Source organism: Chiloscyllium plagiosum, chromosome 31 (assembly GCF_004010195.1).
Source record: "Chiloscyllium plagiosum isolate BGI_BamShark_2017 chromosome 31, ASM401019v2, whole genome shotgun sequence".
Lineage (NCBI taxonomy): Eukaryota > Metazoa > Chordata > Chondrichthyes > Orectolobiformes > Hemiscylliidae > Chiloscyllium > Chiloscyllium plagiosum.
In genome coordinates, this window is record NC_057740.1 from 39,210,126 (window position 1) to 39,225,729 (window position 15,604).

The 15,604-nt window shown below is 43.5% G+C and overlaps 1 protein-coding gene across 2 annotated transcripts in view; it reads right to left on the minus strand.

The window, feature by feature from the left end:
• LOC122565446 (neurocan core protein-like) overlaps window positions 1-15,604 on the minus strand; it is a 251,842-nt gene that overhangs the window by 102,917 nt on the left and 133,321 nt on the right. For both annotated transcript variants that reach the window (XM_043721435.1, XM_043721436.1), the window contains exon 7: window positions 12,887-14,026. In XM_043721435.1, coding sequence (XP_043577370.1) covers window positions 12,887-14,026 — 1,140 coding nt within the window. The remainder of the gene's footprint in view (window positions 1-12,886; window positions 14,027-15,604) is intronic.

Consider the following 15,604-nt stretch of genomic DNA (forward strand, 5'->3'; position numbering starts at 1 on the left):
CGTAGCCTCTGGGTCACGAGGCATCAGGGCAGGGAAGCCTGGATCCAAGCCCATGGCTGATCCAGAAGCAGGAACTGTTCCAAAGTGCACCTCACGCGATTGAGATAAGTCGAGAAGATGGACTTTATCGTTTTATTTTTCTGGCTCTGTGTTCTGTGTTTTTGTTTATTTTCCATATTTTAAGATGAGACTGGAGAGTGGCAACACTAAACTACACTCTTCACTGTATTTTTAATAAATATATGTGACAATAACTAAATCAAATCAAATCGCTTCATAGCCAGTATCAATCTAGTGATTCTATTCTGGATAGCTTCCAATGCCAGCATATAATATTGCTTTGATAAGGAGAACTAAACTGTTGATGATCAATCTGCAAATGGCTAGCCTTTAACCATATTTTGTATGCTATACTATAATTATTGCAATATTTAATTTTTAAATCCCTAAAGTGTGGAAACAGGCTGTTCAGCCCAACAAGTCCACACATGACACCCTGCCTCATCAATCCTGCACCTCCAATGGCTAATCCACCTAACCTACACATCCCTGGATACCATTAGGCAATTTAGCATGGCCAATCCACCTAACCCTGCATGTCATTGGATTGTGGGAGGAAACCAGCACGGCTACAGGAAGAATGTGCAAACTCCACACAGACTGTTGTCTGAGGCTGGAATTGAACCTGTGCCCCAGAGCTGTGAGGCAGCAGTGATAACCACTGAGCCACCATTTTTGTTCAAGCTTGTTCTTAAGATTTTGTACTGAGGTACCCGTACCTAAGATGGTGCTGTGCGTGGTAATATTTCACGTTATCCTGTACTTTGAACATACATGAGAATAAAATCAAAACCAAAATCAATCAATATACTAAATAAACACTGAAAGAACCATGGATGCTGTAAATCAGAAACAAAAACAGAAATTGCTGGAAAAGCTCATCAGGTCTGGCACCATCTGTGGAGAGAAATCAGAGTTAACGTTTCATGTCCAGTGACCCTTCTGAGGAAGGTGAACTCTGATTTCTCTTCACAGATCGTGTCAATCAATGTGCTGCTGGAGAACAAAGGCATTTCCTGGTTGGTCGATATCCTTCCAGCTGGACTACCAAAGCATCCCCATGTTAGAGGACTCCAGTTGGGTGTTTTGGTCACAGGTTATACTCCATGGTGAGTGAACTGCTAGAAGAGAAACGTTGTTGCTATCTCTTCCAATTGCACAAGCTCTGAGATACCAGTGCTCTCCAATACCTTTTTAAGGATCAAACTGCCTCAGGACAGAGTTGACAAGCAGGAGGCTGGAAGAACAGGCAGCATCAGGAGGTGGAGAAATCGATGTTTTGTGTGTAACTCTCACTTGTGCTTGAGGACAGAGTTGGGCGTGGTCAATGAATGTCTATGTAAGTAAAGCTCCTTTGTTGAAAAATATCTATCTAACTCTTGCTAAAATTAACCATAAATCATCTCATTTTTCCACTTCAAATTTTTTGGACTCTTGAACATGCCTGATACTAATTTCTTCACCATAGGGCCTCACTTTTGAACTCCCTCCCTAAACTTCGGTGTTCTCCTTCTTTAAGACACGACTTTAAGTATTCTGCTTTGACGAACTTTTCAGTCATTTAATTTCATGTCTCCTCATGGGTGAACTTTTGCTCCTGTGCAGCACCTTGCTAAAGGTGCTATATAAATGAAGACAAGTGAGGAGAAGGAAATCACTTACCAGTATGCAAGTAGTCCAACTCGTGAAGGGGCCATACTGGACCTGGTATTAGGAAATGAGCCCGGCCAGGTGGTTGAAGCTTCAGTGGGGGATTACTTTGGGAATAGTGATCACAATTCCATAAGTTGTAGGATACTCATGGATAAACATGGGCGTGGTCCCAAAGGATGAGCTAAACTGGGAGAAGGCCAACTATACCAATATTCGGCAGGAGCTGGGGAATGTAGATTGGGAGCAGTGGTTTGAATGGAAATCCACATTCGACATGTGAGAGGTTTTTAAAGAGAGGTTGATTAGAGTTTGGGAGAGATATATTCCTGTGCAAATGAGGGATAGAAATGGCAAGATTAGGGAGCCATGGATGACAGGTGAAATTGTGAGACTGGCTAAGAGGAAAAAGGAAGCATACACAAGGTGTAAGCGACTGAAAACAGACAAAGCTTTGGAAGAATATCAGGAATGTAGGACCAATTTGAAATGAGGAATGAAGACTTCTAAAAGGGGTGATGAGATATCCTTAGCGAGCATGGTTAAGGAAAATCCCAAAACCTTTTATTCATATATAAGGAGGGAGAGGGTAATGAGGGAAAGGGTTGGCCCACTCAAGGAAAAAGGAGAAAAGATATGCGTGGAGTCAGAGAAAATGGGTGAGATTCTTAATGAGTACTTTGCATTGGTATTCACCAAGGAGAGGGACATGGCGATGTTGAGGTTAGGGATAGATGTTTGATTACTCTAGGTCAAGTTGGTGTAAGGAGGGAGGAAGTGTTGTGTATTCTAAAAGGCATTAAGGTGGACAAGTCCCCAGGGATCTACCCCAGGTTACTGAGGGAAGCAAGAGAGGAAATAGTTGGGATTTTAACAGATATTTTTGCAGCATCCGTGAAAAAAGGAGAGGTCCCAGAGGATTGGAGAATTGCTAATGTTGTCCCCTGGTTTAAGAAAGGTAGCAGGGATAATCCAGGTAATTACAGACCAGTGAGCCTGATGTCAGTGGTAGAGAAGCTACTGGAGAAGATAATAAGGGATAGGATATATACCCATTTGGAAGAAAACGGTCTTATCAGTGACAGGCAGTAAGGTTTTGTGCAGGGAAAGTCATGTCTTACAAACCTAATAGAATTCTTTGAAGAGGTGACAATGTTGATTGATGAGATAAGAGCTGTAGATGTCACTTACATGGACTTCTGTAAGGCGTTTGATAAGGTTCCCCATGGTAGGCTGATGAAGAAGGTGAAGTCGCGTAGGATCCAGGGTGTTCTAGCTAGATGGATAGAGAACTGGCTGGGCAACAGGAGACAGAGAGTAGTAGTGGAAGGGAGTTTCTCAAAATGGAGACCTATGACTACTGGTGTCCCACAGGGATCCATGCTGGGACCACTGTTGTTTGTGATAAACATAATGATTTGGAGGAATGTGTAAAGCAAGTTTGCAGATGACACTAAGATTGGTGGAGTAGCAGCTGGTGAAGGGGACTGTCAGAGAATACAGCAAAATACAGATAGATTGGAGAGTTGGGCAGAGAAGTGGCAGAGGTGATGCATTTTGGAAGATGCAATTCCAGAGTGAACTATATGGTAAATGGAAAAGTCCTGGGGAAAATTGATATACAGAGAGATCTGGGTGTTCAGGTCCATTGTTCCCAAAAGGTGGTAATGCAGGTCAGTAGAGTGGTCAAGGTGTGCTTTCCTTCATCGGATGGGGTATGGAATACAAGAGTTGGCAGGTTGTGTTACAATTGTATAATTCTTTGGTTCAGCCACATTTGGAACGCTGCATACAGTTCTGGTCGCCACATTACCAGAAGGATGTGGATGCTTTGGAGAGGGTGCGGAGGAAGTTCACCAGGATGTTGCCTGGTATGGAGGGTGCTCGATATGAGTGGATTAGGGTTATTTTCATTGGAAAGAAGGCGGTTGAGGGGGGACCTGATTGAGGCCTACAAAATCATGAGAGGTGTAGACAGGATGGATAGCAAGAAGCTTTTTCCCAGAGTGGAGGACTCAATTACTAGGGGTCACGAGTTCAAGGTGAGAGGGGAAAAGCTTAGGGGAGATATATGTAGAACATTCTCTAAGCAGAGAATGGTGGGTGCCTGGAACGCGTTGCCAGCGGAAGTGGTAGAGATGGGAACGATAGTGTCATTTAAGATGTATCTCGGCAGGTACATGAATGGGCAGGGAGCAGAGGGATACAGATCCTTAGAAAATAGATGGCAGATTTAGATAGAGGATATGGATCAGTGCAGGCTTGGAGGACCTAAGGGCCTGTTCCTGTGCTGTAATTTTCTTTGTTCTTTGTTCTTTGCTCTTGATGGAGAAATTGAAATAAACATCATGGATGCATTTGAGATGGGGAAGCTGGATAAGCACGTTTGTAGAAAATAATATGGGGGAGATGGGTGGGGCAATGATAACGTCACAGGCTGATGCTTTGTGAGTACAAATTCAAATCCCAACACGTTTCATTGGTGGGAATGACTCTAGAGCCAGGAGAACATTATGGATGTAGGAAGGCTAGCAGATGCAGGAGAATGGTGCAAGCGAAGGAAAGGTGTGGATTCTGCAGAATCTTTGATATAGGAGGAAGTACAGAACCTGTAGGACAATACCAAGGTAGAAGGGGTTGTGGAACCAAAAGGAAATTAAAATTTACATCATGGATTTTCTTGATTGGATCATGGGATTCTAAAACAAAATGGTTTGTACCTGCAAATGTACAATTCTGAGATTCTGCTGAGCTGTTCTTTAGAGCTCATTATTAGAATGGCTGAGCATTGCTTCAGATTCCCAGGCTAGGAGATGTGAATCTATTTGTCTATTCTGTCTGTGGGCCTCTAACAGACCTGATGCTGCTCTGGTAAAAAGCACTCTCCATGCATTTGGTGATCCCCCAGATCTACATGACTGACCAGAGCTCACCTCATCAAAGCCTTCGTTTGGAATTGTTTTATTTTTTGATGTTACTTTTAAGTGGCAGTTTTGTGAGAAACAAGAATTGGTTTCCAGTGCACTGAGTTCATTGATTGGAGATGTCCTGTCGCACATGATTCTGTTTGACTTTGCTTTGTATGTGTTGCACCATGTAAGCCTTGTCCATGTGGTTAGTCTGCATCTCAAGCTAAGTTTGCTATTGCCTCTTGGTGTCTCTGATGGCCTTGTGAAGGTTGTACCTGGAGTTCCTGTATATGTCAGGGTCACCCAACTTGAATGCCTCAAACCTGGACATCAGCAGGGAGTGGATCGCCTGGGTCATCCATGGTTTCCGGTTGGGGAACATTATGATTAACTTTTTCACACACAGTCTGCCATCTCACTCATGAAATCTGTGACGGTAGTGGCATAATCGCTTAGGTTGGCTGTTGGATTCTTAAATGTGGACCAATCCACTGACTCTAAGCAGTCCCGTAGAAACCCTTCCTTTGCCTCAACCAACACTGCACTGCTCTCTGTACTGGATCTTCACATGTCAATGTGCGGTTGTAAGCTGGGAGAAGGGGCACAGCACTGTGATCTGATTTTACGAAAGGAGGATGGGCAATGGAGTGCTGGGTATCTTTGATGATTGTATAGCAATGGTCAGGAATGTTCAGACCTCTGGGTGGGACAGGAGATGTGTTGGTGATGGTTTGGTAGCACATTCTTGAGTTTGGCCTGGTTGAAGTCACCAACTACCTCAGTCTCAAGACTGTTTGTCGCATTGTATATTTCATCAAGTGAACATTCGAAAGGTATATGGCTTCCCATGGACACTGGACGGAACCCTTACCTCCCCATGCATTTGGTTTCTAGTTCTTTTGAGGAATTTTCAAATGCTGGAGTCAAAAGCTCATCCAGAAAACAGGAGTTGAATAAGTTCCATGAAGTGAGGATGTCATTTACCCTGTGTGTCAGTTAAGCCCATTAAATCTCTTTCTCTACAAAGCCCAATGGACAATTAATTATTGAGGAAATTGAGTCGTTTGATTTCATATTTGAAGATTAGACCATTTCTCTTTCAATGATAACGTCTTAATTTGTTAAACATGAAGGACTTAAAAGTGTTTGACAACTGGGAATCTTCTGTTCAAGATATAGGTTGTGGAAAGGACATAGGCAGATTTATGACTGGCATTGTCTCATTTCCTTTCTGTAAATTCAGGATTATAGCTGTGCCATTTATCATGCTGCTCCCTTACTGGGTTTTTAACTACATTTACAGATTTGAACCATGATCCCATTACATGTGATTTACTGTGAATTCTCCTGCTTCGTGTCATGATTGACTTCACTTTATTGTGGAAAATCATTCGGTGAGGGGTTTCAATCAGGAGGCGATGTTGGCTGGCTTTGGTTCATGAGATGTGATGATTAGATATAAAGTTCAGAGAATAATAGACACGTAAGAAAATTAACCACGGCTTATGGCTGTTCTCTTTCCAGTTCTCTGCATCTCTCCTTCTGAAAACTGTAGTACAGGAGCAGCTAAAGCCATCAGTTACAGTAGAACATGTCTCATGGCCAAAGCTAGTCCTTTGGCCAGCTGATGGCCATGTGACCTACTCACTGGGCAGAGAAGGATCAGCAAACTGGGATCAAGAGCTGAACTTTTGCAGCCACATACCTCCATGTCTCCCTTGACAGGAACAGATGGTGGTAGAAGTGGTGGTAGGGGGGTAAGTGGTTGCCAAATGTGCCATGCAAGGCAGCGTGTTTAATTGCAGCCACTGTACCTGGCAATGGCCACTGTGATGTGGGGAGGTGGGGGGGGGAGCATTTTCAGGCCCAGCAAGGTACAGAAGGAATCAGATTCATTCAGGGCCTAATTAATGGTACTTTTAGGACTTGTTTCTACAGGAAACGTGTTATTAAATTGGAGAGGGTGCAGAAAAGATTTACCAGGATGTCACTGAGACTGGAGGCTTTGAGTTATAAGGTGAGGCTGAATAGGCTGGGGCTGTTTTCCCCGGAGCATAGGAGGCTGAGAGGTAGCCTTAAAGAAGTTTATAAAATCATGAGGGGCATCGATAGGGTAAGTAGGGAGTGGGCAGGTCCATAACTGGAGGGTGTAGGTTTAAGATGAGAAGGAAAAGATTCAAAAGGGATCTGAGGGACAACAGAGGTTGGTGTGTGTATGGAGCAAGCTGCCACAGGAAGTGGTAGAGGTGGGTACAATTACAACATTTAAAAGGCATTTGAATGGGTATATGAATAGGAAGGGTTTAAGAGGAATATGGGCCAAAGGCTCGTAAGTGGGGCTAGTTCAGTTTAGAAAACCTTGTCAGCACGGACAAGATGGGCCGAAGGGTCTGTTACTATCCTGTATGATTCTGTAACTCTATATAAAAAGATGGGATTAGAATAATTAGCTGGCTGTTTTTGCATGGCACAAACATGATGGGCTGAAGGGCCTTTTTCTGTGTTGTACATCTCTATGACTCTATGACCAACCAGTGTTTTGCCGGTCAATCTCTAGCTTCCCAGCTCAGCAGGAGGGCATTCTGCAAGTGGGCACTCAGTGCCAGAGGGCAGCATTTCCAGACTTGCCTGCCCAGGCATTCCTTTATCCTTCCCAATTCCCAAAACGGTGGCCTGGCTGCTTTTCCCATTTCTCCCTTTATCAGAATTTTTTTTAATGGCCAAGAGAGCAGATTCTTGTTGCAACACCTTCTCTGTTCGATGTCCTGTACTGCAGTTGACTGACCACCTGGAGCTTGACGACCTCATAAAATCGCTACAGTGTGGAAGCAGGCCATTCAGCCCATCGACTCCACACTGCCCCCTCATCAATACCCAGACCCACTCCCCTACCCTGTAACCCTGCCTTCCCTTTGGCCAATCCACTTAGCCTGGATATTATGGGCAGCTTGGCACGGCCAATCCACCTAACCTGCACACCTTTGGACTGTGGGACAAAAACTAAGCACCCAGAGAAAGCCCACACAGACATTGGGAGAATGTGCAAACTCCACACAGTTTCCCAAAAATGGAATCGATCCCAGATCCCTGGCGCTGTGATGCAGCAGTGCTAGGCACTATGCCACCTGCTGATTGGACCTCTGATGGGTTCTCCCACTCCCAGAGCATTCAGCAAGGAACCTGCTTTCATGCAAAGACAGGGACCATTATGGTCAAAATCCTTTACTTTAATCAGTATTCCCCACTACCCAGGCAGGGCTCTAACCATTAAATAAACCCCGTTTCTATTTCCTCCCTCCAGGATGCAAGCTCAGTCCCGGAGAGGATCCTCTGACACTCATGAAAAAGCATCTGTGTCATCCGTAAGCCTTTGGTGGATCAATTTGACAATAATTGTTTTTTTTATTATTCATTTGCAGGCTTACATTGGAAAAAAATTCAAACTCTGACAACACAGCAATCTGAGTAGAATTCAGAGGAGTCATGACTCGAATATTTTTAGAAATGAGTAATTTTAAAATGTAAATATTTGTGTAGGCCTCTCTTTTCAGACATGTTGATGATCTCAGGAACGTACTTGTGATTGAAGAGATACTTTAAGCCATTGCTACCTTCTGTAAAAGGTTGATTAAATACAATAATAGATGCTCCACCCTCCTCTCTGATCTATTACCTTCAACCCCACCTTCATCGACCTATCGCATTCCCAGCTACCTTCCCCCAGCCCCACCCCTCTTCCCATTTATCTCTCAGCCCCCTTGGGCCACAAGCCTCATTCCTGATGAAGGGCTTATGCTTGAAATATCGATTCTCCTGCTCCTCGGATGCTGCCTGACATGCTGTGCTTTTCCAGCAACACACTCTGCGACTGCAATGATAGATGTACCAATGGGTGACTATTGGATTAGAGTAAAGGAGGCCGATAGACCGCTGCAACATGTCTTAAAGGATCAGAAAATGCCAACGTGTAATTGAACTCAAGGGGATTCAAAGCCTGTTCCTGGGTGCTGATCCCATTCTGGGAAGGAATGTTGGTCTGCTTCATCGAGGAACAGAGGGCTGCTTTATAAGAAGGTGCCTCTGGGACCCCTGTCCAATTAAGAATGGTGGATGGTCTCCCAAGATTGGGCAGCATAGTGGCTCAGTGGTCAGCACTATCACAGTATCACAGCGCAAGAGACCCCTGTCTGATTCCAACCTTGGGTGATTACGTGGAGTTTGCACAATCTCTCCGTGTCTGTGTGGGTTTCTTCCAGGTGGTCTGGTTTTCTCCCACAATCCAAAGGCTTTTACCCATGAGAGGGGAGTCTAAAACTAGAGGGCATAGGTTTAAGGTGAGAGGGGAAAGATACAAAAGGGTGCAGAGGGGCAATTTTTTCACACAGAGAATGGTGAGTGTCTGGAGAAGGCTGTCAGAGGTGAATACAATTTCACCATTGAAGAGACATTTAGACAGGTATATGGATTGGATAGGTATGGAGGGATATGGACCAAACACAGGCAATGGGATTAGTTTAATGTAAAATCTGGGTGGCATGGACAAGTTGGGCTGAAGGGCCAGTTTCCATACTGTAAACCTCTATGATTCTATATGCAGGTTGCTAGATTGGCCATGCTAATTTGCCCAGTAGTGTCCAGGGATGTGCAGGTTAGGTGCATTGGCCATGGTGATTGCAGGATTACAAGGGAGGGGGTCAGGGGCTAGGTCTGGGCATGATGCTTTTCGAAGGGTCAGTGCATATTCGATGCATATTTCTGCATTGTAGAGCTTCCATGATTACCAGTAGGAGACCCTCTAGCACTGACATTGTGAGAGATGGGAACCGCCAATGGAGGTAGGGAAATCAGAGACTGCTTCTCTCAATGATGTTCCCCACAAAGATTTACAGATCCTTAAAAATCAAGGAGGTCACATCAGCTTCCAGGAGAGACTCTTGTGTTGTAGTGAGTGCTGCCCCTGCTCTGAACCAGAAGCCCTGGGTTTGAGTCCAACTACAGAACCTGAAGCCCCTGGGGAGGATGGTGGGTTGGCCAAACAGTTTGAGAATCACCTTCCATTGGACACCAAAGGCAGGAAGTAAGAGTGGGAGAGATTGCTGATCAGTGTGTGTTTGAGAAAGTATGTTGGAGTTAGTATCACTATTGATGCAGGTGAATGAATACGCAGCAACTCAGATTCCCTGAGGGAAGTGTAACTCACCAGCAGCACTGCAGTTGTCACAATGTAGGAAACAGGCAACCACTTAGCACACAGCAAGCTCTCTCACACGCCAATGACATTAAAGGCTGATTGATCATGTTGGTAAGTAAATATTGATCAATACACTGGAGAAACTCACCTCATATGAGCTTCACTGTCTCAAAGTCAAACTTTGTTGGGACCTTGGGACATTTTGTTGCATGAAAGGTTCTATGTAACTGCAGATTGTTGTTCAAGTTTCAGCATAATAATATTGTCTAGTGTGTGTCGGATACAGATAGAAACAGAAAGGAACACAGGAACAGGAGTCCGCCAATCACCCCCTCAAGCCTGTTCCATCATATAATGATATCATGGCTGACCTGTGGCCTAACTCAATCTAACTGCCTTCGGCTCATAACCACAAAAATGTATCTGTCTCAGATTAAAAACTAACAACTGATCCAGCACCCACTGCCATTTGTGGGAGAGGGTTCCAAACATCTACCAGCCTTTGTGTGTTGAAGAGCTTCCTAACATCTCTCCTGAACAGTCTGGCCTTAAATCTCAGACTATGCCCCTAGTTCTAAAATGTCCAACCAGTGGAAATAGTTTATCTCAATCTATTCATGTGTTTTTTTTTCTGTTAATATCTTGAATGCTTTGATCAGATCACTCCTTAACCTTTTAAATTCGAGTTAAAACCAGACTTAATTTAACATAGAACATAGAACATTACAGCGCAGTACAGGCCCTTCGGCCCTCAATGTTGCGCCGCCCTGTCGTACTAATCTGAAGCCCATCCCACCTACACTGTTCCATTTACGTCCATATGCCTGTCCAATGACGACTTAAATGCACTTAAACTTGGCAAATCTACTACCGTTGCAGGCAAAGCATTCCATACCCTTACTACTCTCTGAGTATAATCTCTCCTCATAACATAACTCCTGAAGTCCAGCTGACATTCATGTTAACCTACGTTGCACTCCCTCTGAAGTTAATATGTCCTTCCTAAGGAGTGGTGCCCAGATCTGCTCACAGACTCTCCGTTTAGACCAACCAGGGTTTTGTGTAACTGCAGCATAACTTCTGATCCTTGTACTCCAATCCTCCAGATATAAGGGTTAGCATTCCGTTAGCATTCTTGATTACTTTCTGCACCAATTCATGATATTTTGAAGCCTTACGGACATGAAGACTTTTTTGATTATTCACTGGTGTTTAACTGGAAAATCCCTGATCAATCCATATCCAGTCCAAAATGGGCAACTTCATATTTGCTTACTTTGAACTCCATCTGACACAGTTTTGCCCTATCACCAGGTCTATCTATATCCCTTTGTAATACCCATTACAATTTTAGAGATGGGAGTAGGTGATTCAGCCCACCTACCTCACCATTAAATAAGATCTTTGATAATCTGATGGTGATCTTAACTCTACTAACTGCCTGTACTCAACCCCCATAACCCTGGATTTCCCTATAGATCCAAAACCTGCCTAACTCAGCCTCAAATTTCAAAGGTATTCCTTGTTACCTCTATCTTAGATGAGAGATTCATCATTTTTAAATTGTACTCCCTAATTTTCAATTCCCTATAAGGGGAAACAATCTTACAACATCTCCTCCATCAAGTCCCCTTTGAATTTTATGTGTTTCAATGAGATCGCCTGTCATTCTTCCGAATTCCAATAAGTACAGACTAAGCCTTTCCTCTTGAGAAACCCAGGATTTCCCTGTTGACTGTTTGGAAAGTCAACTCTGATTGGCCAAGGTGTGCTATATTGAAAATGGAACAACTCCAGACGACAGTCCAACAGGTTTATTTGATATAGCGGTGGACAAGGTCAAAAATCAAATGACACCAGGTTACAGTCCAATAGGTTTCATATCAAATAAACCTGGTGGACTATAATCTGGTGTCATTTGATCTTTGACCTTGTCCAGCCCAGTCCAACACTTGCATCTCCACATCATATGTTGAAAATGTCAGGGAAATAGAGACTCCCCAGACTCCTGGGTAATTCAAACTTCACCATAACAACAGTTTGGCCACTCAGAGTCAACTTGCCGACGAATCAGCATCCTTGTCCTCTGTGGTATAAATTATGATCATTGTTTGAATCCTGGTATTCTTGCTTTTGTCCTGATTAGTGCAAGTGGAAAAATGTTAGAAAATGCCTGTCTTTTCAGCAAGATTCTAATAAATGTTCTGAATCACTCCTTTGAATGCTACTAATTTTAAATCAGGTTACCCACAGGTGAGAGACTAGCAATTTAGCAAAATCATTCATTTTTTGCAGTAAACTCATTTTCAATTACATGGAAGAAACAACTGTGCTCTTAAATATATCAGGAAATATTTCAATGCAACAGCAAAAGTTATGATTGATTGCAGAGTCACATCAGGTTTGATGTCATGGTTATAAAAATAAGTTGGGAGAAACTTGAAGCTTAACTTATTCTGGAAAAGCTTGTACAATTTCAACTGCACCTAGATTGCCAATCCCATCCACAGTGCAGGTATTCTTAATCAACATGCTCAGAGATACACCTCTAGAGGAGGTGGGACTTGAACCTAAACCTTCTGATCCAGAGACAGAGGCACTACCACTGCACCATAAATGCCCTATGCTGCCCAAAGTGTAAACTGTGCTATCTTAATGGTAAGGGTCTACTCAGTCAATTGCCTTGGATTGATTAACTCAGTAGGTTAGTTTAATTAAAACAGTAAATCCCATCACAAGTTATGAAGCAATCATTAGGGCAGATTAACTGACTTCTGTGTGCAGGCCTTGTAAACCCTCAATAGAGTAACTGGCGGGCAGAGTCACAATATTGTTTACACACAGCACACAGTAACCTTAAAGCTAAATTCATTTGAAGGCAATGTACACATGCAATAATTGTACCTCAAGCTATTTCCAATATTCATGCATATTAATGATTCAATATTGCCTAAATTGTTATGAAAGGCACACTAAGTACCAACATCCCTTATTCTATTCATTCTTGGCCAGAGTTGTCTAATACTGAGGGTTCAAGTAGAACAAGTAACAACTGTATGATTGAGAATGTACTTACCTGTGACAACTTGCAGCCATGCCTTTGGATCAGTCACAATGTGAGAAGGAGTTGGAATATACAACGACGCTTGTGATGCACTGGTTAAGACTCGCTCTGTAACTACAGTTGTGTCTTTAATAATGCTCTCAGTTGTTTCAGGTTCGATGATGGGTAGATTATCAAGTTGCTGGTTGGAAAGTTCAATAGTCATAACTTCAGTTGCCTTGCTTTTCAAGAATTGTTTCCCTAAGAACTCCCAGTCAGTGTCAAGCTCATTTTTGGACATAGGCTCTGGCCCTGGTGGAGGCAACTCATTGGATTCACCAATAACAACAATGTCCGATTTCATCTCTTTAGCCAATAAACTCACAGTAACAGCTTGCAGATTGAATCCATCTGAATCTGAGGAAGCTGAAGGCGTTGAAATGCCAGGAGACGCTCTGTTGAGAGTAGTGGACTCTGGCTGTTGTGTTGGCTCTCTTTCAGATGTTTGACCTTGTGTTGCATTGGCTTTCTCTTCTGGATTAAATGCACTGGTCACAACGTCAAGTGCTACGAGAGCTGGGCTTGCTTGAATCAGGTCACTGGAATTGTGAGATACTTCCTCCTTTGGCCCCTCAGCTGTCACGGTTGGGCTTGCATAACTAGCCAAGGTCATTCCCCTGGTTGAGTTATCAAAGTGGTCACCACTATAGTCCAGTCCACTTCCTTCAGAAATGTCCAGCTCATTTAACACATCAAGCAGATTACCAGAAGAGTTCCTGCTGTTGACTGGGGCTAAATTGCTGGAGGCAGTTGGGCTTAAGTTGTGTTCCTCTGGGTGAATGGAGAGTGAAGAGTCTTTTCCAGAGAAATGGGGCTGCTCTGAATCAGCTGTTGGGGTGTGTCGCTCCAGATGTTCCTGCACTGTCTGCTGTGTGACAGTGAGATTATGGGATGGTGGTTCCTCCACTTGCTTTGACAGCTCAGTGAGTTCAGTCCCAGAGAGTAAGGGCCATTCTTTGAAGGACAGCTTGCCTGAAATAGGCGTCACTGTGTTTGAACTTTCGTCCCCTCCCTGTGCCGCGGACAGTTGTGGGATCAGTCGCTCTGAATTTTCAAATGGAGAAGCTCCTTCAAGATTCACCCTTTGCTTTGTGGATGGCTGTACATCACCAGCTGGTTAGGAATTCAAAAAATAAAAGTTAATATTGTAGCTTCTACAGCTTCAGTAGTGATGGCTCATGACTCTGGAATCCCTGCCCTGATTTTATAAGTGAGGGAGAGGTTAGGGGAGAATCACCAGGGTTCCAGAAGCAGTTTACAAAGAGAGAAGGAATTAAGGAAACCTGAACCCTATCACTGAACCCCATCAGTCAGGCTACAGCTCCTTACATTTTGGTCAGTTCCAGCTGAGCCTGGCTTGGCAGCTGCCCATCTAATTGGCACTGGGAGTGGACAGTGTGAGTGGTGAGAGGTCACATCGGATCTGGTGACTCTGTTCACCCCTGTGATAGCGGTTGGGAGCAGAAGACTTTCGGGGATCTGGCATTAGTTAAGGGAATAGGGTTCCAGAAGACATAATTAAAGAACTTCCTGTGAGGCTTGTAGAAACACCTCGCTCTTCCTAACCCACAGAGACTACTTAAACCCTTCTGACACAAAGTCCTTCCTCTTATGGGTGAGACCTGGATTAAGGGGGAGGCACAGTTTCCATAACAAGTGTCGCTCTGGATTACAACTAGATTGGATCCTAACTATGAGATGAGACCTGGACTGACTCCTCCCCAAATGTCAGCTTGGGTCAGTTGACCCAGCATCAGATCAAAAAAGCAACTTAACATTGGGAGACACAATTCCAGAAGGAAGTATTCACACTTTTCAGTTTTATTGCCTTAATCTACCCTGACACCCCCCAGTCGTTCTTAGGGTAAACAGAGGCTCTGTCTGCTCTCTTATTCTTCAATCAACATCGCAAAAATAGATTATTACACCTGTCGGATCTTGCTAAATACAAATTGATTGCTGCATTTCCCATAATGCAACAGGGACTGCAGTTTACAAACACCTTCAACACTGTTCGATGCCCAGTGGTCATGGGAGGTGCAATATAAATGTAAGTATTTTTTCTGAGCTAAAATGGGGTCCTCGATAACTCCATTCAACTCCCCCCCCCCCCACTGTTGTCGTTGTCAGTGACGTTAATACAAGTCAAATCGAGTCTTCAGTACAGTGAATCAAAATTGCAAATGTCTGTCTTAAAAACAACCCTAATGCCAATTTTGAAAGCACCTTTTCAGCAATCTCTTCCACTCCTCACTTGAAGACATTGATTCACACTGATAACAACATCCATCAGGAATCAATTATCCCATTAGACCCATCTTCATGACTTTTATAATATCACTAACAGAAGGAAGCATGCAAATTCAGCTCTGATTCGTTGGCTTGTCAAAGAAAACCCTACTACTTCACTGATGGTCTTTTGGGATGGAAACCTGTTGTCTTTACCCATTCTTGGTCATTCCCACACTGGTGTGGTTAACTCTAAACCTGGCCCCAAAATGGAGTCTATTGTTTGTTTGCTCAAGATCATAAATCCATGGCATCTGTTACATAAGAGCATGAGAAATAGGAAAAAGAATAGACCACACAGCCCATCAATCCTGTTCCACTTCCCAACAAAAAGTTGGCATGCAGGTGCAGCAAGTAATTAGAAGGTAAATGGCATTTTGCCCTTTTTTTGCAAAGTGTTCA